The 26,954-nt window shown below is 39.5% G+C and overlaps 1 protein-coding gene, 1 non-coding gene and 1 pseudogene across 2 annotated transcripts; all 3 read right to left on the minus strand.

The window, feature by feature from the left end:
- Nucleotides 1–12,448: 12,448 nt before the first annotated feature.
- On the minus strand, nt 12,449–12,550 carry LOC114231294 (U6 spliceosomal RNA). The gene has a single exon (XR_003617251.2). It is a non-coding gene; the product is annotated as a U6 spliceosomal RNA (small nuclear RNA).
- A 2,390-nt stretch (nt 12,551–14,940) lies between these two features.
- On the minus strand, nt 14,941–15,040 carry LOC129149913 (U6 spliceosomal RNA; annotated as a pseudogene).
- A 4,775-nt stretch (nt 15,041–19,815) lies between these two features.
- On the minus strand, nt 19,816–25,341 carry MED21 (mediator complex subunit 21). Its single transcript, XM_008140506.3, has 4 exons — nt 25,280–25,341; nt 21,996–22,110; nt 21,085–21,185; nt 19,816–20,280 (listed from the first exon to the last, which is right to left on the minus strand). The coding sequence occupies exons 1-4, from the start codon at nt 25,319–25,321 to the stop codon at nt 20,104–20,106; spliced, it is 435 nt and encodes a 144-aa protein (XP_008138728.1). The 5' UTR covers nt 25,322–25,341; the 3' UTR covers nt 19,816–20,103.
- Nucleotides 25,342–26,954: the final 1,613 nt, after the last annotated feature.

The raw sequence follows: 26,954 nt of genomic DNA on the forward strand, positions 1-26,954 counted from the left end.
ATTGAGCTCAGAATAGAAAGTATTAAACTCTTTTTATCCATACAAGAAATTTATGAGATATTTCTGGAAAGCTGAGATTTTCTGTTCTTTCTCATATGCTGTTTTCCTTTAACTTATTGGTGTTTTCTCTCCTGCTGCTAAATCTACAAGAAAGATTTTAAAGCTAATCTTTCATAGTACCTAAAAAGTTAACTCAAAATTTTTTCTACTGCCCCCTCCCTCTCACCACTACTATGAATCTATTCTAATTACTTTCATGTAAAATTTTTCATTCACTATTTATTTATTCAACAAATACTTTGAGTGTTCACTATGTTTCAGTCAGTGGGTTAGGCTTTGGGGATGCTATGGAGAACATAAGAGATGCCCTACATTTTTGGAGCTGATCATCAAAAGGGCACGCAGATATTAATCAAATAATGACACTAGTGGAGGTATAATTATGAACTGAGGTTCACATTCTGAAAAAGCACACAGTCCAAGAGATTGCAAACAACAGGATCCTTCCCTAGACAGAGGGACAGGTAGTGCTTCTCTGAGGACATTAAGGACCAAAATTGGCTGCATCTATAGACAAGATTTTATCTCCTTCTACAATAGGAGATTAAATCTTATCTATAGATGCAGCCAATTTTGGGTAAGTCAGACAAACAACCTATTTATTAATTCTAACAGTGAGTAGAACAAAATTGCAACTTGATCCTTTCTCCACCAAAAGTGTTCTTTTTCATCTGATTGGCAATAGTTATTATCGCTCATCTAAATATTATACATTAGAGAGGTGTTTTGTTTTCTTGCTATTTCCATAAATTATCTGAGTGGGGAAGGGGGGGAAATCCCAGCATTTTTTTCACCATTTTGCTTCTCTGTCAAATGAATTATCCTTTGGAAATATTTTCTATATATAAAAGATGCTTCATGGATTCTTATTGGCAAATGTATTTCATATATATCACTAGTATAGATTTATAACTTACTCTTTTTCTCTCCTTTGGAAATCGGTAACTCTATATAAAATTAATCCTCACTTATGTTTCATTGACTGTGGCACATTAAATTTTATTTCCAATTGGTCTTTATTATTCATTTTGAATCATTGTAAAGAAGGTAGTTTTATATCAAAACTTTCCTAAAACTCCAAATATATTTGGTCACTTTTCATTTGTTTTTATCTGTTGTTTTTATTTTATTTTATTTACTTAATAATTTTTAATTAAAACATTTTAATGTTGAGATTATTACAGGTGTCCCACTTCCACCCCCTCCCTTGACTTTCTCCAAACTATTGTTTGTATTGTTTTTATTTTTTGTTTACTTTTACTAAAAATTAAATACATGTACAATAGAGAAAATAGGATTTTCCATAATAAAATAAAATGAAAATTTAGCAAACCTGAGCCAGAGACCATCACCATTAATACTTTGTTGTATACCTACATTATCTATGTATATAAAAGCCTAATGTGCAAAGTGTCCCCTCAGAAGTTAGACCGACTGGGAGTTCAATCGCTCGCTATGATGTGCACTAACCACCAGGGGGTGGCGCGGAATGCAGGAAGGCCCCGGCCAGCAGCCAGCAGCTGCTAGGGACCCTACCCATGCATGAATTTCATGCACTGGGCCTCTGGTTTATAAATAATTTGCTATATTTCCTCAGAATTTTCATAAGGTGGTTGAGTAAACAAAAATGGCAGCACTGTTCCCCTCAGCTATAATTAGTGATCCATTTTCATGATTTTTTTCAAATATTAACTTATGTAAACACTAGAGGCCTGGTGCACAAGATTCATGCACTCGGTGGGTGGGGGAAGTCCCTCAGCCCGGCCTGCACTCTCTCGCAGTCCAGGAGCCCTTGGGGGATGTCCGACTGACCTGTGGGGAGCGGGCCTAAGGCAGCAGTCGGACAACCTTAGCGCTGCCCCGGAGGCAGGAGAGGTTCCTGCCACCACCACTGCACTTGCCAGCCATGAGCCTGGCTTCTGGCTGAGCAAAGCTCCCCCTGTGGGAGCACACTGACCACCAGGAGTCAGCTCCTGCATTGAGCATCTGCCCCTGGTGGTCAGTGCACATGATAGCGACCGGTCATTCCTTCATTCAGTCTATTTGCATATTACCCTTTTATTATATAGGATTTATTGAGTCACTACTGTGTGCCTATTGCAAAAATAGTATGTTTTAAAGTTGACACATAAGTAATATTGCCACCGAGTTTTTTAAAAAAAGAGATTTGTCTTCATTTCAGTTACTTTATTCTAATTTTCTCCCACCCTACCTTAAATTTGACCAGGCTTTCTTTTTATCTCATTCATTTCATCATTTTGCTATCGACACAGCATTTCGGTCTACAGAAATCACTAAGAATCTTAATTTTATAAACTGTCATTTTAGCTAACCCTCCTATTTTTGTGTTATCAGTATATGTGTCATAATTTCTTCCAAGCCTTCATTTAAAACCTTAATAAAAATGTCAAACCATTTGTAGGACACAGTAAAGATGGCTAAAGAGAAAGGACAAAAGCAAAGACCTGTTCTGGATGCACAGCTGGAAGTCCAGCATAAAAGAAAGGAGGTTACTGAGCCTACATTGCATATCAAAAGCAGTGCCCATGGTGAGAAAAGGTGGGAGAATGGGGAATCAATTCAAACAAGGCGGCACAAATCTTTGATAGTTTACAAGGGAGAGCTATGTATAACTCAAAAAGTTGCATGCTGATGCCATGTACGTTTGCCTGGAACATTACAATAAAAAAAGCTCAGCATCCTATTTGTCTATTCTTGCACTAATATTTACACTGTCTTAGTTATTGTAGCTTTCAAATTTAGTTCTGACATATGACAATTTAAATTAGTGCCCAGTTTTTTCCTCTCTATGATTCCCTTCTTTATTCTTGGCCCTTTGCCTTTCCATATATACTTTTTCAAAGAGAGTCTTTAGCCCAATTTAATGTAATTATTGAAATGCTTGGGTTTCTAAGAAAAACTATATGCCAAAAAGCTGGACAACCTGGATGAAATGGATATTTTCCTAGAAATATATAATTTTCCAAAACTGAATCAGAAAATCTGAATAGGCCAATAACAACTGATGAAATTGAAGCAGTAATCAAAACACCCCCAGCAAACAAAAGCCCTGGTCTGATGGCTTCCCAGGGGAGTTTAACCAAACATTCAAAGAAGAACTAACACCTATCCTCCTCAAGCTATTTCAAAAAGAATCCAATAGGAAGGAACACTTCTAAGATATTTTACAAGGCTAGCATTATCCTAATTCCAAAACCAGATAAAGACACTACAAAGAAAATTATAGGCTGATATCACTAATCATCAGAGAGATGCAAATTAAAACGACAATGAGGTACCACCTCACACATGCCAGAATGGCTACCATCAATAAACCAACAAACAAGTGCTGGTGAGGATGTGAAAAAGGAACCCCAGTACATTGCTGTTTGGAATGCAGACTAGTGCAGCCACTGTGGAAAACAGTGTGGAGTCATTTCCTGAAAAAGAAAACCCACACCCTTTAGCCATCACCCTCTAATCCCTCATATCCCCAGCCCTGGGCAACCACTAATCTACTTTCTGTTTCTATAGATTTGCCTATGTTGGACACTTCATATAAATGTTTGAAAAAATGCACTCGGTATGAGTGTGGTATTGTGTGTGTGTGTGTGTGTGTGTGTGTGTGTGTGTGTGTGTGTGTGTAAGAAAGCAAGAAGGAAAAGAACAAGCTGTGAATAATACATTAAGTTAGAGAAAATGGGAAGAAATTAAAAGTAGAGATAGGATGGGATTTTATATTTTACTAGAGGCCTGGTGCATGAAATTCGTGCATGGGGGGTGGTGTCCCTCAGCCCAGCCTGCACCCTCTCCAATCTGGGACCCCTCGAGGGATGTCCAACTGCCCGTTTAGACCAGGATCGGGTCTAAACGGACAGTCGGACATCCCTCTCACGATTCAGGACTGCTGGCTCCCAACTGCTCGCTTGCCTGCCTTCCTGATTGCCCCTAACCGCTTCTGCCTGCCAGCCTGATCACCCCCTAACCACTCTCATGCCAGCCTGATTGATGTCTAACTGCTCCCCTGCCAGCCTGTTTGCCCCCAACTTCCTTCCTCTGCCGGCCTGGTCACCCCTAACTGCCCTCCCCTGCAGGCTTGATCGCCCCTACCAGCCCTCCCTTGCAGGCCTGGTTCCTCCCAACTGCTCTCCCCTGCTGGCCTAATTGCCCACAACTGCTCTCCCCTGCAGGCCTGGGCCCCTCCCAACTGCCCTCCCCTGCTGGCCATCTTGTGGTGGCCATCTTGTGTCCACATGGGGGCAGGATCTTTGACCACATGGGGGCAGCCATCTTGTGTGTAGGAGTGATGGTCAATCTGCATATTACTCTTTTATTAGATAGGATAGAGGCCTGGTGCATGGGTGGGGGCCAGCTGGTTTGCCCTGAAGGGTATCCCGGATCAGGGTGGGGGTTCCCTTGGGGCGTGGGGTGGCCTGGGCGAGGGGCCTGTGGTGGTTTTCAGACTGGCCACGCCCCCTGGTGACACAAGCAGAGGCCCTGGTATCTGGGGTTTATTTATGTTCTATAATTGAAACTTTGTAGCCTGGAGCGGAGCCAAGCCTCCTGCTCGCTCCATGGCAGCAGCCATTTCTGTTGGGGTTTATGTATGTTCTATAATTGAAACTTTGTAGCCTGGAGTGGAGGCCTAGGCTGGCTAGGGCTGCAGAAGCTTGGCTTCCTCCATTCCCCAGGGCAACCCTAGCCTCCTGCTCTTCCAGCTCCGTGGCTGCCACCATTTCTGTTTGGATTTGTTTACCTTTTATAATTGAAACTTTGTAGCCTTGAGTGGAGGCCTAGGCTGGCAAGGGCAGGCAGAAAGTTTGGCTTCCTCCATTGTCAGGGAAACCCAAGCCTCCCTCCTGCTCTCTGTGGCTGCAGCCATCTTGGTTGGGGTTAATTTGCATACTCGCTCTGATTGGCTGGTGGGTGTGGCTGGTGGGCGTGGCTTGTGGGTGTGGCAGAGTGATGGTTAATTTGCATATTACTCTTTTATTAGATAGGATTGGGCATAGACAATCATGTATGCTTAAAGATCAGATTTACAAATAAGGACACTGAATTCTAGGTCCCCGGTGAAGTTTACTAAGAGAAACTAACATTTCACAGATGAACTAATGCTCCTAAGTATACAAGTTTTGGTTCTCAAATATCTGCTGCAGAAAGATTATGCATATTTTAGCACTGCAAAAAGGGTCAACAAGCTGAAACCAGTTTTTTCCTTCAAAGTACTTCAAAGGAAAGGTGTACCTCAGGCACTCCTATATTATTTCTAAAAGGTAAATAAAGGTGACTAATGCAATTGGTGATCCAAAGCTTGTATTTTTCTTAAATGGACAAAAAGGTCCTTATGAGAATTTTGAGTTTCATTACTTATAATGAGTCCTTTTTATTCCTATAACATGCCAAGCTTGTTCCCCCCTTGAATTTTTTGAACTTGCTGTTTCCACTGCCTGAGCCTTGGCTCTTGGCTCTGCTGGTTCTCTCCAATGATCAAAGTTTCAGCTCAAATACCACAGACAGTTCTTCCCAGACAACTTACCTGAGATTTCCCGCCTCTCTTCACTGTCTCTCCCCATCAGTCTGTATCCCACCACTCTTTTGTATTGTCTCCTCAGCTCTTACTTATGCTACCTAAAATTACATTTTTAATGTATTTATTTGTCAATTGCTCATCTCCTTCTCCATAATGTAATCTCTATAAGAGCAAAGACCTGGTCTGGCATATTCATTGCTGTATCCCAGGTAAGTAAGTGCCTACAGTGGGGGTGCAATAAATATTTGCTGGATGAATAAATAAATGAATGAACTCCTGTAGTACGCTCAGTTCTTCAGGCCACTGTTAGACTCTCTGCAATGTAAAGCTAGTCTCTGCCCTCTAGAACTTTGGAAACTACCATGTCAAGCGTGAGCCAATGTTCCTAAGTGTAAAAAAAATGTGCTCCATAAATATGATATCTACTGAAGAAAAATATATTTTAATATTATGTCAAGGAAATAAAATATGGTCAACAGAAAATGGAATAAACCCAATAATTAAATAATATAAGCTTTGTTCACAGTTCAAAGTTCAAGTTTATATACTTATCTGAACTCTATAAATCCTTTGAACTTATTAAATGAGGCCTAAGACTATGTAAGTATGATTCCTATGCTTATAAAAAAATGAATATAATGTATATATTTAGGATGGAGTATTGGGGAATGCCCTGAGTTTGGAATCAAAGGGCCTTCCATAAGATGAACAATTAACTTCTGAGTCTCAGTTTACCCTCAGACCACAGGGATGTTGTGAGGCCCAAGAAGAAAAAGGAAACCAATTGTAGATAACATTTATTGGTCACTTTATATCAGACTAAATACTTTACATTTATTACTCATATCAACCACATAATCCTATTGGTAGGGCATTATTATTATTATCTTACAGATACAGTATCTGAGACATGGAGTGGTGATGTGACTTAAAGTCACATGGCTTGTAAGGGGGATAGCCAGGGTTCAAACCCACAGCCTATGCTCTAAACCATTTTGTCATGTCTTTCAAATAGTAGAGAGTTGTTCAAAGTTGATGCATCAATGCTCTTTCAACCAAGAAGTTCTTACAGCAATATTCAGGAGACTACATAATGAGTTCTGCGGCTATAATCAGGAGACTATATACTAAGAGTCTGCCTTTCCTAAACTCAGCTTATGCCTCCTGAGCCTAAAGCCAGTGCTCCTGGTATCTTCAGTGGCTGCATCTAATTTCCAGCAAAATCATGGGAGTCACATTCAATGCTGAGTCACCATATAAGTCCTGGATTCTGCCTAGTGTGCTTTAGTTGGCAACTATTCCTTTGTTTTCATTTAACCAAACTGAAAAAAAAAAAAAAAAAAAAGGCTGACATTGAATTTGCATCTCAAAAATGAAAAAGCCTTTCTGAATTCCTACGTATCAACCATTGTTAGAAAGAATTAGTACAGATGAAGGGAATTAAGTTTAATCCCTCTGGTAAATAAAGAGAACCTCAGCCAGGGTGAGGGAGAAATCTCTTCCAGCACCTCTCTGCGCTTACAGGATGGGGATTTACTGTACTGCTTTGTGTTCTTTGCTGAAACATTTAGAATAAGCCGCTGTCCGAGAGCGCATGGTATGCCAGGATGGAACTTAACCCTTTTAATATTACAGTCCATATTCAATCTTTATTGGATTTTTCCCTTTGGAAAAGACTTGTTTTTAATAAGCTATTTCTTTACTGTGAATTGAGAACAATAATGTCAAGATCATAAATATGACCAGGATGTCTAAGGATTTTCTGAAATTTTAAACTCTGGCAGAAAAATATTTGTAATTTAAGGAAAAAATCTTCCAATAGTAGCCAATCCTGGGTCTGAAAAATAAATATGATCATTGTAAATAGTCTGGATAACTACAAGAAAATGCTTCACTTTAACTGGCGGCAGGGTTATGTGACTTATACGGGTCGTCTATATTTGTCAAAATTTTTCTTGCCAAGATAAAATATGAGCCCTGGGCCACATGCTTGCTCAGTGGTTAGAGCATCAGCCTGCGCACCGAGGGTCATGTGCTCAATTCCAGCCAAGGACATGTGCCTGGGTTGCAGGTTCGATCCCTGTCCTGGGTCAGGATGTGTGTGGCAGGCAACCAATCGATGTTTCTCTCTCTTCCTCTCTGTCTCTCCCTCTCTCCCCCTCTCCCCTGCCTTTTACTCTCTCTAAAAAATTCAATGGAAAAAAATAGCCTCATTTCTCAGATGAGGATTGAAAAAAAAAAAAAGATAATATGAAACCATAGCCCTGGCCAGGTGGTTTAGTTGGTTGGAGTGTCATCCCATACACCAAAAGGTTGCAGGTTTGATTTACAGTCAGGGCACATACCTGTAGTACACTCAGTTCAGGTCCCATCCCTGGCAATTATGGGAGGCAACCAGCAGCAGCCAATAGATGTTTCTCTCTCTCTCTCTCTCTCTCTCTCTCTCTTTCTCTCTCTCTCTCTCTCTCCCCCTTCCTCTCTCTCTAAAAATCAATATATAAATATCCTCAGGTGAGGATAGGAAACCATAACAGACCTTAACCACAAGAGGAAAGAATAAAGAGAAAAAATGGAACCACTAATTGTTATATCTGCCCTATCACTGTTTGATATCAGCATCTTCTCCTTGTACCTATCCCCTTAAACAATCTTAGAAGGGTAAAGGTATCATGCTGTCTTACCTTTCTTTTTGAGATAGCAGTTATCAAACATTTTGGTCCCAAGACCCCTTATACTCTTAAAACTTATCAAAGTATTTTGGTCATGTGGATTATATCTATTAAAATTAAGATATTGTTTACACGTTAAGTGCCAAGCCTGTTTTGTCTTTCTTTCCGGAAAGTATAGTGTCAGTCACTGGTGATTGACATGGCGCTAAACTTGTTAAAGTATTAATTTATTTTAAAATAAAACCATTACATATAAGTATAAATAATACAGACTCTATGAAAATTTTGTTTTTCAGAACAAAAAACAGTGAGAACAGAAAGATTTTACAAATGCTGAATTGTCATATCTGCTTCTGTGTGCAATCATTTTTTTAAATGTATTTTATTTTTTTACAGAGAGGAAGGGAGAGAGAGAGTTAGAAACATTGATGAGAGAGAAACATCAATCAGCTGCCTCCTGCACACCCCCTATTGGGGATGTGCCCGCAACCAAGGTACATGTCCTGGACCAGAATTGAACCTGGGACCCTTGAGTCCACAGGCTGACACTCTATCCACTGAGCCAAACCGGTTAGGGCTGTGTGCAATCTTTAGATGTTGTTTTGGTTGAAGTATGTGAAGAAACTCTGGATATGCAGTTTAAACAGGAAGGAGTATTTTACTAGCCTTTCAGATAATTGTGGATATTCTTCTTTGATATTTCATTAAGATTCAGCAGGTGGCAATATATAAAAGATTAGTTGCAATGCAAAATCAAAAATCATTATCAGTAAACTTTCTTACTACATTATATTAAAATCAATTGCATTTGAATGGATACTTTACCTGTGAATTGTTTTGTAACATCAAACATTGGTCATTTTGGGGGGGAAATGGTTTGCTGAGCTATTCAGATCTTCCATATGTTGATCTGTTTCATTAAACAATATTTTCAAAATCACAATTATTAATATCATTACTGAACTCATCACAAAGATATCAGAAGAGTCTTTAAATATTGGGAAGATATCAAGCTCATGTGAAAGACACAAGCTTTCACTTGAAACCAAATTTACCTGTCATTGGCAACAAATATTATCATTTGTATTCCTTGAAATGATGGGATTTCTTGGTTCACCTTGGGACAATATCTCTTAATACTAGTATACCTAAGTCTGAATAACTAATCTATCGCTCAGTTTTAGTAAATGATATTCCCTGAAAAGAGCTACTAGTTTAGCTCACAGCTCAAAAAATTGTCTAAGTTCTTTTTCCTTGACAGAGCCATTGTACTTGGATATGCAGCAGAAGTCATATCTATATATATAAAAGCCTAAGCAACCATTTGACCGTTCAACTGGTAGCTATGACACACACTGACCACCAGGGGGCAGATGCTCAACACACAGGCATGGAAACATGGAACAGACTGATGAATCTCAGAGGGAAAGGAGAAGGGGGGAGGGTGGGAAGAGATTAGCCAAAGTTCTTATATACATACTAGAGGCCCAGTGCATGGATTCATGCACCTGTGGGTTCCCTCAGCCTAGCCTGTGGGGATCGGGCACACTAGAGGCCCAGTGCACGGATTCGTCCACCAAGGGGTCCCAGATTGCGAGAGGTCACAAGCCAGGCGGAGGGACCCCACTGGTGCATGAATCCATACACCGGACCTCTAGTAGAATAATAAAAAGATGTGTACAGGGTCAGGATTCAATAAAATTAATTTTTACTGCTTCATCAAGGGAATCCTTAAATGAAATTGTTTGTTTTTGTTCCTGTGCATGTATGACAGTAAAGTGTGTAATTACTAGCTTGAATGCAGTGCCTTGATTTATGCTAAGGATCCAGCAGTTTTCCCAACATTGCTTTTGCCTCATCAGTACAAATGCTAACACGATGCAAAGGGTAAGCAATGTCTTAGCTGTATTAAACAAAGGGTTTGGATGGCACAGGCACAGGGGCCCACTAAGAATTGATTTCTATAGTACATTAATTCCTGGATTAACATGTACCACTTTCTAGTGTTTTTGTTTTTTTTACTTTGATATTAGATAAATAATATTTTGAGTAAATGTTGCCATTGAGATAACTGGTATTTAATTAAATATATGGGTTGCTTTGTCATCATGTAGGCCCATGATCTTCAAACTTTTTCATTAGATATTCCATCCAAACAAATGTTGAGGTGATATCCCTGGTATGTATATATTTATTTCTTTATAAACTACATACGTAGTGCTATATATTTGACACACTACAAGTCATGCCTGCAAAGATAGGAATTTTGAAAAGATGAGATAGAAATTAAACAATATTCTTAAATATAATATTTTATTTTACTATCAACAAAACATTTCTTTGCCTTCACAGAAAAATAATGTTAGTGACAGAAATGTAATTGAGTATGTTTGTTATAATAAAATTTGTTTTGGTACCATGGAGGAAAGTGTTATGAAGTTCTGGTTACAAGTTTAGTTTATTTCAATATTTGGTATTAATGGTTCTCACATCTAAAGAAGAAAATCCTGCAAAAAACTAGCTCTTTTGTCTTGGCCGCCAACGTGCCATCCAGACTGAGGAAGACCCGGAAACTTTGGGGCCCGTGAGCCACAGCCACGGCTGCATCAGCAGCACAGTGAGCACTGGGAGGCGGAGGCAATGCTGGTGGCACACACACATCATCGCAGAACCAACTTCGACAAATCTCACCCATGTTCCTTTGGGAATGCTGGTATGAGGATTATCTCTTCAAGAGGAACCAGAGCTTCCGCCCAACTGTCAACCTTGATAAACTGTGGACCTTGGTCAGTGAGCAGTCACAGGTAAATGCTGCCAAAACCAAAACCCCAAAACAAGACCGGTGTTGCTCCTCTCATTGACATGGTGCAATGGGGCTACTACAGAGTTCTGGGGCGGGGAGAACTCCCAGAGCAGCCTGCCTCAGGAAGGCCAATCTTCAGCAGGAGCGCTGAGGAGGAGATTAAAGCTGTTGGGGAGGCCTGTGTGCTGGTAGCTTGAAGCCACACTGAGGGAAGTTCATCAAATGCTCAGAAGTGCTTTTCAAAAAAAGAAAGAAGTATGGATTTAATTGAAGAGTTAGCAGCACACGAAATCAGAGTACTAATTTTTCAGTACATCCACCAATTGTTTAAAAATCTTTAAATTTAAGTAGCAAATGTCCATTTTCCAAAATGTCAACAATTGTTCTTGCATTTTCATATTTTAAACAAATGGGTTCAAAAGTAACTTTTCAGAAAATTTAAAAATGGGACAGGTAGTTTTTAGAAATATAATAAGTGTTTTGATGGAAGACTTTTAAAGCTGACATACATAATTTTTGGCAACAAAATCCCGTAAGGATGGAAATACTAGTATGTCCAAACATCTAGTGTCAAAATGCCTTACATTAGACGTGTTTCTTTCAAAATACAGATACATATTTTCTCAGTCATTGTTAAGTGTTCCTTTTCCCTTGAAATGACAGATGTGTTTGTTTTATTTTGTGTCTTATTTCCATACAATCTCTTAGAGAACAGCTTTGCAGATTCTTTAAAAAGTTAAATATACACCTATCATATGACCCAGCCATTCTACTCCTAGATAGTTACTCAAGAGAAATAAAAGTCTATGTTCATATAAACCCTTGTACATAAATGATCCTAGCAGTTTCATTTGTGTTGGACAAATATTTAAAACAATCTAAATATCCATACAATTAATAAGGGGTAGTCCTCAGGCAGGGTAGCACATGAGCCTACACTATTCATCACTAACTACACTGCCTGTCCATACAGGGCTGCCCTCCAGCTAGGAAGTAGTGGAGTTCTGTTGTGTGGACTATCCAGCACACACACACACACACAGACATGTATGAATGTGCACATAAAAGATAACTTACTATCCAGAGAAAGTACTCACTTCCTTGTGGCTTACCCAGTGCTTAACTTCTCTATGATGAACCTAAACATCTTATACCAACCGAGTTTCGTCACTGTGCTTCTGTTGTCAGACGAAAATAAACATTTGATCATCATACTCAAGTTATTGGCCCCAGGACGACACTAGTCCAAATCAGAATCATAATACTAGCTTTAAGTGGACTCCAGGGGAATCTTAACTCGTGGCTGCTGCTACCAAGCTAGCTAATCCCCAGGTACCCTTGGAGTCACAAAACATCCTATCCAACCACTTCTTTAAAAAAAAAAAAAAAATGGAACGCTTCACGAATTTGCGTGTCATCCTTGCGCAGGGGCCATGCTAATCCTCTCTGTATTGTTCCAATTTTAGTATACTGCCTAAGCGAGCACCCAACCACTTCTTAAATAGAACCAAAGTTCAGGGTCAAACTGCCCTCTTGTGGTAAAACACTAATATCTGTTTGAACTCAGAAGCCACAACCTGCAGCATCAGTGCCTTAAAGGAGTTTTCCCACCACTATCTGAGGCCTTCATTGGGCAACCAGGGAGGCGGGGGCGAAGATAACCCTAACTAGGCAGGGGCAAGGATGAGGAGCAGGGGCACAGGAGCAAGCAGATCATCTTTGGAAGTTCTAGTTACTGTTGAATTGTTCAGAAGGACTACAAGGGACAGAGTGTGGGTCAGTCCTGTGGAGGAAGATCTTCCAGCAGTATCTACAACGGGTACTAGCAAGCCAGTTCTGCTGAATTCAAACAGATAAAACATTATATTATGCTGCTTAAAAATGTGCTGCCTTATGCCTTATAGAAACCATGATTTTAAATATAGTTTGCATTAAATATTAAGTTTTATTAAATGCCTACCTCGCAGTTCAAGAAAAAGAATATTATTATACTACCTTAAAAGGCCCTCGGCGCTCTTCCCTGATGGCATCCCCTTCTCCCCACCAGAGGAAATCACTACCCTGAAATTTGTCTTTGGAATATCCCTGCTTTTCTTCAAGTTATATAAACATGTATTTATAGGCCTGCCCTGAACACATGCAGCCCTGGTCAAGAATATATGGAAGCCCAGGGACCACATAGCCAAATGTATAAAATGTATCAATCAAGCTAGTATGTTAATGTTTTTTAAAAAAATATGCTTTGTCCTCCCGTCTTGAAAAGTGAGCCTTCCTAAAGATGTGGAAGGCCAGTCAAATACTCCTGATTACCAAAGAGGTTGAGCATTTTTGCATATTTATTGGCAATTCCTCTACTGTGGAATGATAAAGTATTTTGTGATTTTCCTTTTATTTTTTAAATTGCATAATTGTTTTTCTTTTTTATTGAGTTTATTAGGGTGCCACTGGTTAAAAAGTTAGTTTTCAGGTGCACAATCCCACAACACTGTACACTGTGTTGTGTGTTCACCACTCCAGTCAAGTCCCATCCATTACCATTTATCCCCACTATATCCTTCACCTCCACCCACCTGCCCCCCTCTCCACCACAATCACCTCACTCTTGTCCATGTCCATGAGTTGTTGTTTTTCTTTTTTGCTCAATCCCTCTGCCCTCTCCCAGCCACCCAACACCTCCCCTCATATGATTTTTCTAATGGATTATCTTTTTCTTATTGATTCATCGGAGGGTTTTACATTTCCAGATAGTAACCCTTTGTCCAATTACAAGTATTGCAAATACCTGCTCCCAGGTTGAGCTTGCATTTTCACTCTTTTGGAGTACTTTGATGAATAGAGATGTAAATTTTTTTTAATTTTTAAAAAATATATTTTTATTGATTTCAGAGGGGAAGGGAGAGAAACATCAATGATAAGAGGTAATCATTGATTGGTGGCCTCCTGCACACCCACTATGGGGGATCAAGCCCGAAACCCGAGCATGTGCCCTTGACCGGAATCAAACCCAGAACCCTTCAGTCTGCAGGCTGCCGCTCTATCCACTGAGCTAAACCAGCCAGGGCTAAATTTTAATGCAGTTGAGTCTATTAACTTTTTCTAAATTAATATGTGTAAAAGTTTGAAACCATGTCTCACACATATTGTTTATTGTAACGTATTTTCCTTTATGATATGAACTTTTTGCATGTATTTAATGGACAGAGACTTGACTTGGAATAGTGAACACTCAATACAGTGTACAGATGATATGTTGTAGAATTGTGCACCTGAGACCTGTATAATTTTAACAAGTGTCACCCCAACAGATTTTAAAATACATAAATAAAATTTAAAATTAAAAAATCTTTTCCTACCCCAGTCGTATTTTCCTGTCTTCAAAAACATTTTTGACATTTGCCCTTCACATATAAGTTTTTAATCTACCTGGCATGGATTTGTGTGTGTGTGTGTGTGTGTGTGTGTGTGTGTGTGTAATGGCTTTATTGAGATACAATTCACATACCATAAAATTCATACTTTTAAAGCACACAATTCAGTGTTTTAGTATATTCACAATTGTTCACCCTTATCTAATTCCAGAACATTTTCATCACCCCTCAAAAGAAACCCCACAGGCATTAACTTTAATAACGGCATGTATATAACCAATGTCCCAGCACCAATTCTATTCTATTCCATCCTCAATGATTTGCAACAGCATCTGTCACAAATCAAGTTTTTATATCACTATGATTTCTGTTCTCTTCCATTGGTTTGTTTATTCCTGCACTGATATGTGCTATCGTAATTACTATTAAAGGCAAGCTCTATCATTCTATCTTTCCTCAGGAGTATCTCGGTTTCTGTTGAAACTTAGTACTTCTTTTTTTTTTTTTTTAAATATGGAATGCTTCACGAATTTGCGTGTCATCCTTGCGCAGGGGCCATGCTCCTGTATCGTTCCAATTTTAGTATATGTGCTGCCGAAGCGAGCACCTTAGTACTTCTTTATAAATTTTAGAAATAACTTGCCAATTTCCATAGAAATCCTATTTGGAAATTTAGTTAAAATTATGTTAAATCTATGCACCTATTGAGGAAAATTAACACATTTTAAAATATTGACTCTTCTTTCCATAAAATGGCTATAACTTGCTAATAATTTTTGCATGTTCATGAGATTATAATCTTTATTTTTGCACTGTCAGATTTTGATAGTTTTATCTATTTTGTGTAAAATTGGAATTTTTTCTGAAAGTTTAATAAAGCTACTAAACTGATCTAGGCTTGGCACTTTATTTGGGGAGAAGAATTTTCACTATTGATTGAATTTCTTTAAAGGTTAAAGAAGGATCATGATTTACATATATTCTATTCTTGATCCTATTTGCTATTTCTAGAAATACCTATATCCTTTTGACCAAAATTTTCAAATATTGGCAAAAAGTTTATTTTAAAACCAATGCATATGACATTTTAATTCTTCATATTGTTTATTTATGCCATCTTTCTTTTATGCTTAATCAAGCTTGTCTAAGTGGTCAATTTTATTACTCATTTTGAATCCCCAACTTCGGGCTTTCCTAATTCTCTCACAGTAAGGTTTTCTTCTTAATTTCTTCTGTTAGCTTTATTATTTTCTTCCTTCCTTCTTTCAGTTGAAATTTTAAGCTTCATTTTTTTTCTAATATAAACAAGAGAATACTTGCATTTTCTGCTATGCTGTCTTAGCGCAATGCCAGTAGTTTCTATATAGTTTGTTTTCATTAAGTTCTGAATTATATCCATTATGATTTCCCTTTGATCCCTGAGTTGTTTCTAAAGTGTTGGGTTTGTAATATTCACTTTTATTAATTTTATATTGGATGTGCACACAAGATGTTCTGAATCAGAGATCGATTTCCTATTACTTCAAGTAAATTCCTCTGCCCTCTTTGGTCCAGCATTAACCCTGTGGCTATGTGAGGTGTCATGGGATTTTTTTCCTATACAAGTGAGGAAAGTATCAAATGAAAACAAATCCAGATGTAGGTATGAAAAGACTATTAGAGAAACTATTGCAATAGGGAGAAAGGAACTATTGAAATAGGGGCAGGAAGACTATAACAATAGAAAGAATGTTCTGATCATAGTATTTGCAAGCATCTCAAATCTCAAAGATGAGGTGGAAAGAGACTTTTTTAAAAATCCTTACCCGAGGATATGTTTTTCATTAATTCCAGAGAGAGAGGGAGGGAGAGGGAGAACATTGCCAAGAGAGAGAAACATCAATTGGTTGTCTCCCATAAGCTCCCCAACTGGAAACCAACCTGTGACCCTTTGGTGCACAAGACAACGCTCTCACCAATGGAGCCATACCAGCTAGGGTGGGATATTTTTAAATAGAAAGAAGTAAACAAGGCCAGAAAAATCTGGATGTGAAGATGAGCAGATGACATAATGGGACAACTGATCAGGGAATGTCTTTTTATTTGTAGTCAATTTTCAGGAGGGGTCATTGAGGGGGAACTATTCCACATTCCAATATAAGGGTCTATGGGGAAGAAGCCTAAAGTTTGGTCAAGTTAGAGGACATTTTATCCAGACTGGTCTGTGGGACAGATAAATGATTTATGAGACAAAGAGTGGGACTTGGAGGGTCTGGGTCTGTAAATAAAGGGGTAATGCACAGATATTTTAGTCAGAGGGAAAGATAGTTGTTTGCCATACAGTAGGTTGGAGGGTTTAACTGTTAGTTTTCCAGGAACACAGGGTTCAAGTAAGTTGTCAGTGGCCAGGTACTCCATAGGCAATGGACAGGGAGATGGGTAGGGGATTGTTTTATGTCACACTACTACCTCTCAGCATTATGTTCTGAGTGGGAATGTCCTCGCTGGCATTTGTGTGGGGGAGAATTACAATTGTACAGGAGGTCTATCCCAATAATATAGTCACAGTAGAAGCCATGGCCACAGTGCATCAGATAAGCCTCAAGGGCCTGGCCATAATGTTATATTTATCTCCCTCCCTCACTAGTCACTTTGCCCAGATCTCGAGTTGAACTCAGGTGCCCCTTCTCCCCACTGGACCAAGTATAATAGTAACTTAGGTATCTACATCCAACAAAGCCATAAATAAAGGTTTGTAACCATTTTCCCTGAGGGCTCCACAAAGTTCCAACAGGGAACAGGGTCTGTGGTCCTTTGGGAAGACAGAGACGATGGCCCCACCTCTAAAATTTTCTTCCCTCAAACCCTTGCAGAATATTTGGTCCTGTCCAAAGGTCCACAGAGACATCTGGTCTACGCCAAAAGTTCTTTGATATATGGTCGTGTCCACAATGTCCATGGCGATATTTGGTCCATGCCAATCCATCTACCTAATGCCATGTGCCATTACTAGCTCTGAAGCAAGAAAAGCTATTATTGGCAAAGCAGACACAACACAATTATTGGATCAATAAAACAATGGTATTTTTAATATGTCAATCCTGTAAACCAAAAGTACAAATAACTGTTATGGGCCATTTAAACCCGGGGAACTTTTCTAAGGATGGATGTTTTGGACAGGACCAAATATCAAGGATCATTCAGCACAGACCAAATATGCTCATGGATGTTCTGAATAACACCAAACATCAAGCGACTGTTGGCATGGATCAAATGTCTCTGTGGATCTTTTGAGCACGACCAAATGTCTATTAATTCTTTTTTTTAATCCTCACCCGAGGATATTTCCTACTGATTTTATTTATCTTTAAATATGTTTTTTAAAATATATTTTTATTGATTTCAGAGAGGGAAGGGAGAGGAAGAGAGAAACATCAATGATGAGAATCATTGATGGGCTGCCTCCTGCACACCTCCCACTGGGGATCGAGCCCACAAACTGGATACTTGACCCTGACCGGAATCGAACCTGGGACTCTTCAGTCTGCAGGCCAATGCTCTATCCACTGAGCCAGACAGGCTGGGGCTAAATATGTTTTTATTGATAGAGATAGATACATTGATGAGAAAGGAACATCAACATCGATTGGCTACCTCCCGCACACCCCCCATTGGGGATCAAGCCACAACCCCAGGCACATGCCCTGACTGGGAATCAAACCTGTGACCTCCTGGCACATAGGTCAACACTCAACCACTGAGCCACACTGTCCAGGCTTTTCTACTGATTTTAGAGAGAAGAGGGAGACAGAGGGAGAAAAACATTGATATGAGAGAGAAACATCGATGGGTTGCCTCCCATACACACCCCAACTGGGGATCGAACCCACAACCTAGGTATGTGCCCTGACTGGGAATCAAACCCCCAAACTTTTGGTGTATGGGACAACGCTCCAAACAACTGAGCTACCCAGCCTGTCTGCTAATTCTCAAAACAATTTAGATCTGGGTAAAAGGGAAGGGAGAGATAAATCAGGGCATGAAAGATAAGAACATTGTTTTTGGTCTTCCCAAAGCTGTTTCCTAGGCAGAAAGATCATCATTGCCTATACATGTTTTAGCTTTGAGAATCTCCTGATCCAATAAACATGTCCACAGAACTATGGATACGAGAAGCTGTTGTATATAACCTTTATGGATTTTGTTCTATAATACCTGAAACTGGGGGGACAATATCAAATATAAAAAATTTCTTTCAGGTAGGGGTAATATTTTAACAGTAGCCAACCTACCAGCTTAAAGCTACAACTTTTCCTACTTGTCTCTTGGGGCTAATTGTATTGAGTAGGGTTCAGTATTTTGAAGATTACTTTCTTTTGTGGTTCTTTATCATCTAGAAATCTCATGCCAGTGTTTAAAAATAAAATGCATTTTAAGTGATGTCAGAGAGAATAAGCCATACATTTTAAATATTATAGATAACATTTAATATAATTTTAAAAGTTAATGATTCTATAAATTACATTATAGAAGTTAAAAGTTCCTCTAACCAGTATTTTTCAAGAACTGTGGCAGAGCTTGATTATGATAGGAATAACAGAGAGAATCTCTATTGTTCTTGCTCTTTCTTAAACTCTGGATAAGTAACAAATTATAGAAAATGTAGCTCAGGATATCCTAAAAAATGCAGCCTCAGGAGATAGAAGCTGTTAAATTTTATCTCGAGCTTTCTATGGAATCAGTAGATTCAAGGAGACCCAAGAGCTGGATGAGTAATCATACTTGATAATGCTGACACAAATGTTAGCAATAACAAACTAAGGTGCAATAGAGAAAGTCATATTGAAGTAACCGATGGAGTGGAAGTATGTTCTGGTTAGATTACAATGCAGCTATAAAGGTTGAGAATTTACCAAGATCAGAAGATAGAACCTTCAGATAAATAAAAAGAATAAGAATGAACTGATGACTTAGGAAACATACTTCACTGCTGAAATTAAGGGGGAGAATGAAAAGAAGCAGGTGAAAAGTTACAGGAAAAAAGTAGTTCAGAATGAAGAAAAATTTTCACAATAGCACAGGAATTCCATAGAGAAACAAGTACGATCAACTAGAGTGGGTATGAGGTTCTGGAAAAAGAGGAGTTTCCACAAAAGTGACCTAATCTCTTGTCCAGCCACACTAATTCTGTGTTTCTTAAAAGCTACAGGGTTTCACACGTTCCTTGCTCAAACTCCAAATTTCTACAATGTGGCCTCTAAAGGGGCAGGAGGACACGAATCTAAATTGAAGTGTGTCCCATGTTCTGCACTTACCACCTCTCCTTTGGCTTCAGGGATGTTTTTATTTATAAAAAGACTATAGAATGATAAAAATAAAGATAGACATTATGTCACAACAGAATTTGATAGGACAGTTGTTTAATTAAATTATAATCATCAATGCAATAGCTGCCTCAATTTCATTCAGATAATAAAAAATGATGATATGATGGTTTAAAGCTGATTCAATCACAATTTTACAAGCTAATTTATCAAGAGTGAAAATAGGAGACTATTAAAAATAGCAAAAAAGATAAGTTATAGTGCTTAATGTTTCTGTAACTGTTGGTAAGGCTTACATCTAAATCTGATACAGAATTCTTAATGGCCCTGAAACAGTTCTTTCTCAGCCACATGGTATATATGGGCACTATGAGTCTGGAAGAGACTGGCTGTGGGTACCACTTCTTGTCTTCAGCTGTGACTGCGCAATGTCAGCAAGTGCACTTTGTATCTTTTCTAGAAGCATGTCCCCTCGATAAACAACATCCTCCAGACATGTAGCAGCCTCATGGTTTTCTTCTTCTAGCTTATACAAACTTGCAGCCTTTATAAGACACAAATTTAAAAATCTTTTGAGAAATGAAAAAGTCAGAGATTAGTAAGAGCTGAGAAAGAAAGAAACTGCAGAAGTATTTACTTTTAAATCTGAATGACTATGCAGGCATTGTGATGGAGCTTTCAGTGGCAAAAAATCTAAAATCAGGGAACTATTAAAAGTTTTCCTTTTGTGAATTACTTAAAACAATAAATTTTAATTAGAGATCTCTGGATGTCTATATATGACTCCCTTCCACACTGTTTTTGGACACTACTATTCTACTCCACATCCAGAATGCCATCCTCCTCTCATTCTTTGCTAGGTAAAGAGCCAAACTGAGAAAAATAGGAAGAGTCCTTATAACTCAAAATTGGAAAACTATATATACACTAGAGGCCCGGTGCACAAAATTTGTGCACGGGTAGGGTCCCTAGGCCTGGCCAGCGATCAGGGCCCATCTGTGGGGTGACTGGCAGGGCGATCAGGGGGGCCCCTGCTGGCACCCACCTTGGCTGGCCTGGGGCCTGCAGGCTTGGGGCTGCTCCTGCATTGAGCATCTGCTCCCCTGGTGGTCAGTGCATGTCATAGCGACAGGTCATTCCGCAGTTCGGTCGATTTGCATATTAGGCTTTTATTTATATAGGCTATTCAGTGCAGTCTTTAACAGACTACACTAATCCACAATGAATGAAACTCCCACTTTAAAATTCAATCTTAAACTTTAAATATTACAACAAACGGTATTAAATCTATCTCCTTCAATTCAAAATTCCTTATTAGCAAAGTACTCAAAGGAAAAGAGATTTTTACCTGTAAAGCAGCTGTAGATTCTTCACTTGGCAAGGAATCTATCAAAACATCAATGTCTTTTGCTGTTCGTGCAATCAGTGCAGCAAAAAGCTGGGCATATTCTAGAGAAAGACACTACTAATTTAGGATATTAGAGAAACTTAAGTTTTCAGAAACAGAAACTAAACATTAAGTTAATGAAACCAGAAAACTTAATATATTAACTTTTCTATACTGGGCTTCTAATGATTAAAGTGTAATTTTAACACATCAGTCCTATTACATGTTTAAGAATCACCCTTAATATTAACTCAAATTGGGAATTAACCATAATATAGATCCCTTATTAGGGCAATATGGTGGTCACTTGAATAAAGAAATCTATAAGTGGGATACCTTCCTTACTAAGATCCCAGAAGTGCCCTTGCCAGTTTGGCTCAATGGATAGAGCATCGGCACCCCGCTGGACTGAAGGGTTCAGGGTTCAATTCCGGGCAAGGGCAGGTACCTTGGTTGCAAACTCGATCCCCGGCTCTGACTGGGGTGCGTAAAGGAGCAAACCAATTGATGTGTCTCTCCCCCTCCCTTCTACTCTCTCTAAATTCCTCAGGTGAGGATTAACAAAAATACACACAAACAAAAATAAAGTTGATTTCTAAAAAAAAACCAAAAAACCCAGAAGTAAAATTCAGTTCAATTCATACAATTTTTCCTCTAAAGGAATAACAATGTTATTTGACATAAACAGAATTATGATGTGTTATGTCAAATTGATTATAACAAACTAATTTCCTTTATGACAAAGCTTACAATATTCTCACACAACAATATTTTTGAAAGCCACAAATAAGCCACATTTCTCAATAAATCTAATTTTAAAAGATTACAGTAATATGAGAATCAAACTAAGAGAAGACAAGAAAACGACTTACCTTCTGTAGGATTCGCTGGCTGATCTTTGTTAATCGCCGTCTGAATATTACTAAAGGAGGCCGGCGGGCCACACTGCTGCAACACTCCGATGGCATTACAAAACTGATCTGCAAGCTCGAAGCCAAAGGAAACACGTCCAAGTTAGGAAGGACTGATCAAATTTAAGGATTTTATTGGTAATGCAACCACAATAAGTTTCTATAGTAATGATCTCCGAGCAAGGGAATAAAACGACAAAAGTAATTTTGGATAAAATTAGCCAGTTATTAACAGCGATTAAATGTTTTTTTGACCATTCAAAGAAATTACGTTTAGTAGCAATCTACTTGAAACAGTTAAAAAGAAATACAAAATAATTTTCCTTTTCTTCCCAAGGTAATAAAATGATAAAAGAGAAATACATGCCAATACTTGTTGCAAGTACAAGTAACGACTTTTTTGGGGGGAGTAGTGGGAAAAAGCAAATTTGACTGGCAAATATCTAAGTATAGCTCCAAGGTAAATAAAATAGTATGTGCAACTCATGGACAAGTATTGATCCTTTTTTTGAGATCAGTATAGTTACAAGTCTAAAGAAATAGTGGGGAAAAGATAGTACCTAAATATTTAGAAATGTTTTTCTTCATGACTCGAGTTTTCAAATTCCTGGTGCTCTAAAACTATTCCATAAGCAGTTTTGCAGATTTAGAATACTAATTCTTTACCAGCTCCAAACTCCTGACTCCCTACCAACTTCTATTCATAGTCCTGACCTCTCAAATCTCAATTCCTTATTTTCAATCTGTGAATAAGCATTTCCACTAAATTTCTCTGCCATTATTTGAATGACAGAACTCAATGTCAATCGTTTCCTTTAACGTGTCATTTGTATTGAGATTCTCCTAGTCAACCAGTACAACTTCAGGTTCTTACTTTCTTTTCTTCATCTTCAAATCCTGCTAATACTACCAACCTTGCCCTTTTCTTCTATCATCACTGCTGCTGTGCTAGTTCAACCAATTACCTCACATCAGAATTGTTACAATAAATAGCCTTCTTACTGTTTTCTAATTCACTATGTTATTTTGCCCTGCTTAAGCATTTTGAGCTCACCCAGCATGGGCTTCAAGATAAATCTCCAATTCTTCAAGCTGTTTCAAAGCTCTCAATAATCCAAGTCAACTCTACTTATTCATTTTCTACTGCTCCTTCATATAGACGCGACTAGTGATAAGCTAATTCCTGACTACGCTGCTTTTGCTCACATTTTACAAATGTAATAGAGCAGTAGTAAGTGCTCAGAAACTGTACAAACATGGATTCTAATTCTGGTCCTAGTAACTTACATAGGGTTTTTTTAAATTTTAAAATCTGGAACATTCTCACATTACAGCATTGTTATGAGGAATAGAGAAAACACAAAAAATATTCAACACAGTGGCTATCTGCTCTGTGCTTCAAAAGCTCTCAAGATCTATTTATTCAACAAATGTTACCAAAAATCAATTTTATGACATGTACTGTATATGTATAACATGACAAAGATACAGAGAACTAGACAGTTCCTGCCCTTAAAGAGTTCTTAGAGTGTAAAACAAATGTTATCTTGGTGGGATTATGAATGAATTTTTGAAATAACAAGCTTAACATTTTTATAAAATTATATAGACATATAAAACTCATTAAAAAACAAAAATATTTTAATAATTTTACAAATAATTACAATTCATATAAATGCTAAGAAGATTCCCTCTATTTTAGGGAATTTACTCTATATTCCAATTTACGTCAGCACTTACAGCTAAAACACTCCATTCATTATACCTCCCTAACCGCATACTGCTTTTGCATTATTTAAAATGTCTCTTGCGTATATGACATCTTTCTAACCAGACTATAAACCCCTTAAGGAGCATCTCTCTATAAATATGATAAGTGCTTATATATATTGTAGGCACTCAATACTAGTAAACCTAGAGGTTTCTCTCCAAAATCCAATAACCAGCATGCCAACCCTGGAGGTAAGGCCGTATTAACTTTTTTTTCATTCTCCTTCTGGCTACAAGACAGGTATGAATAAGGAACATTTCCCTAAATATCATTTCTATCCAACAGCATCTTTACGACTGGATTTTGTAAAACCTCAAAGGCGTATCTCCCTGAGGGAGGTTGTCTGGCAACCCAGGAAAGTCACCACTGGGAGAATTTATGTTGGTGAATTCATCAACCCTTAAGGGCTGGTCCGCTCCGCCTCAAAAGGTCTTCTTTTATACACACACGGAGTAGATCAGTTCCTCACCAGCAGATGCACAAACACTGATGCAACAAGAATGTCAACTTTTTAGCAACCTGTGTGAAAACACTGGCAAGGGACCCGGTACGTAGGTTTTCCAATCAACACCTTCTCTCTCTTTCCATAGGCACCTCACCTGGGACATCAAATTATAAACAGAATGACAATGAGAAATATAACTGTCAATAGAAAACTATTGAACTATTAATGATAATAAGTACATGAGTCCCATGGTTTGCATAGATGTTCCACTTGGGCATAACAGGAACAATCATCAGAGGGATGAAAGTAGGGGGAAGGGGGGCGACTTACAAGATAAGATATGCCCTTCAATAGGAGGTAGACTTTTTGGGAGATACTAAAGAAGGCTTAAATGAATGGAAATAGACGAGGAGTAGAAAAATTCATTACCATTAAGATGTCACTTTCCCCCCAAAACTGTTTTATGCTGGGGAGTGGCCAAGACATGGGGCGAGATCCTTGGTCTAGACAGGTACCAACTAAGATGAGACAAAACTTCTCACCTCACCATCACTCCCGCCCCCACCATGAAAGTTTTGGCAAAGGATGAACTGGGCTAACAGCTATTGATCCAATCATCAAAAGCACAGGTTCTCCTCCGCGGGTTAAAATGCATTTGCCGGGGGAAGAGCTGCTGCCACTTCTCTCCTCCCCAACGAGAAGAGATCCTGTTAGCATCACTGACAAAATCAACTCTTCCCAGAGAACGAACGGGACGGACCGGGAAGTCTGAGAGTCCGGGCATAGAGACCCTCCCTCCCTTCCCAGCGGAAAGAGGCCGCGCCGCGCCCTCCGCAGCCCTCCGCCCCGCGGGCAGCCGGCCCCAGCCTCCCCGCCGCGGCGACCGACGCCTTCCGCCGCCCGGCCGCTTTTTGCAGAAGCCGTTTCAGTCCGCCCTCCACTCCCGGGTGTCGGGTCTCGAGCCCCTTTTCCTCCCTCGCTTTACCCAGGAAAGGGGAAGACGGAGACTAATCGAGTGAAAATGCTCACCGAGTTCACGGCGTCCTGCAGCTGCGTGAGCCGGTCCGCCATGTTTCTCTCCTAAGCGAAAGGACGCTACGGCAGCTGCTACGCGATTGGGCAGCGCTAGGATGCGTCATGGCCAATCACAGGGCCGCGTTCTTGGAAGGGGCGGAGTCAAGCACAACTTCGCAGGTAGGACTTGGCGGAGGCTGAGTTCTCACATCGTTCAGACCAGCTCCACCTGGGAAAGGCCTCTGCTGCGTCTATTTTCAATAACTTGGGGGCTGTCTGGGGCCCCCTGGCTTTGGGAGCTAACATACTGTACTGTTTTCCAGGCTTCTAGGTAGTAAACACTTTACGGAGATTAAGTTCTGCGGTTTTTAAACGTTAATTTTCCCTACCCTCCCACGTATTCCTTAAAAAATATATATATATTATATATTGATTTCAGAGAGGAAAGGAGATGGAGAGAGAGACAGAAACATCAATGATGAGAGTGAATCATTGATCGGCTGCCTCCAACTGGGGAATGAGCCCACAACCCCTGGTTCATAGGTCAGAGCTCAACCACTGAGCCATGCCAGCCCTGCCCATGTATTCCTTTTTAAACATCTACCTGAGTATTTATTTTACGTTGCTTTTGCTTTCCAGATGAGCCACAAAACATACACAGCAAGCAACTCAAGAATACTTGGGAGTCACAATACCGACTTAAACCTCAACAAATACAAATTAAAAACCACCAGAATATCCAGAATGGCTGGGTCAGGATGCCTCCTCCGTTGCTTTTGAGAAAGGCCCTTATCCACGTGGAGACTGGGTGTGTGCTTTAATTCTGAGTGTGTGCTGGGGAAACTGACTGAAACAATTAAGTACAAAGTGAGCTCTATTGCCTGTGTTGGAAGAGTAGAGAGAAGGAAAGTCTCCATTCGCAAAGGTGAGAAGAGCATTTGGAGTTAGGGGGTAAGATGTGAGTGTAGCAACAAATACCCATCTCTTGTTTGTGTGATTGAGGGAAATTGGTGTGACGGTTAGTGGAGAGGAGAGTGGAGGTTTACAGGGTATAGTTGGAAGAGAGGTTCCTGGAAAATAAGCGACATGCATAGGAAGGGCAGGTTCAATTTTTTAAAAGATGAACTGTGCAATTTAGACTTAGAGTTGGGATCTATTGAGAGTTTACGTGGGACGAGTGATAGTATAAACTTGGTATGAAGGGAAGTTAGCCTGGGGATAGTGGGAAAGAAAATTGCCTGGAATCAGCCAATGACTGGTTTGTGGACTTGAAACAGACTCACTCTCTTTCTCAGGCTATCTCCGATTATCCTCCCGGGATAGGGGGAAAATGAGGGAAACTGTCCATGGAGAATTTAGCTTGTTGGATCTACCCCAAACTAGGAAGCTAACTGGGAAGCTCCATTTCTGCTTCAGCTTCTCTCCCATTCCCAAATAATCCTATATAAAAAAAGGCTAATATGCAAATAGACCGAACAGTGGAACAACCAGAACAACCAGAACAACCGAAAAACTGATTGCTATGACATGCGCTGACCACCAGGGAACATGGTGGGCGTTGGCCGCAGCGGGATGGTGGAGCAGGTGAGTGGGGGCACCAGACCAAGGCGGGGTGCCGGTTGCTGTCATCAGGGTGAGCCTCTGGTGGTTACTGAAAATTCTTTGCTCCTGTGCACCATGGTCCCGCCCA

Source organism: Eptesicus fuscus, chromosome 7 (assembly GCF_027574615.1).
Source record: "Eptesicus fuscus isolate TK198812 chromosome 7, DD_ASM_mEF_20220401, whole genome shotgun sequence".
Taxonomy (NCBI): Eukaryota; Metazoa; Chordata; class Mammalia; order Chiroptera; family Vespertilionidae; genus Eptesicus; species Eptesicus fuscus.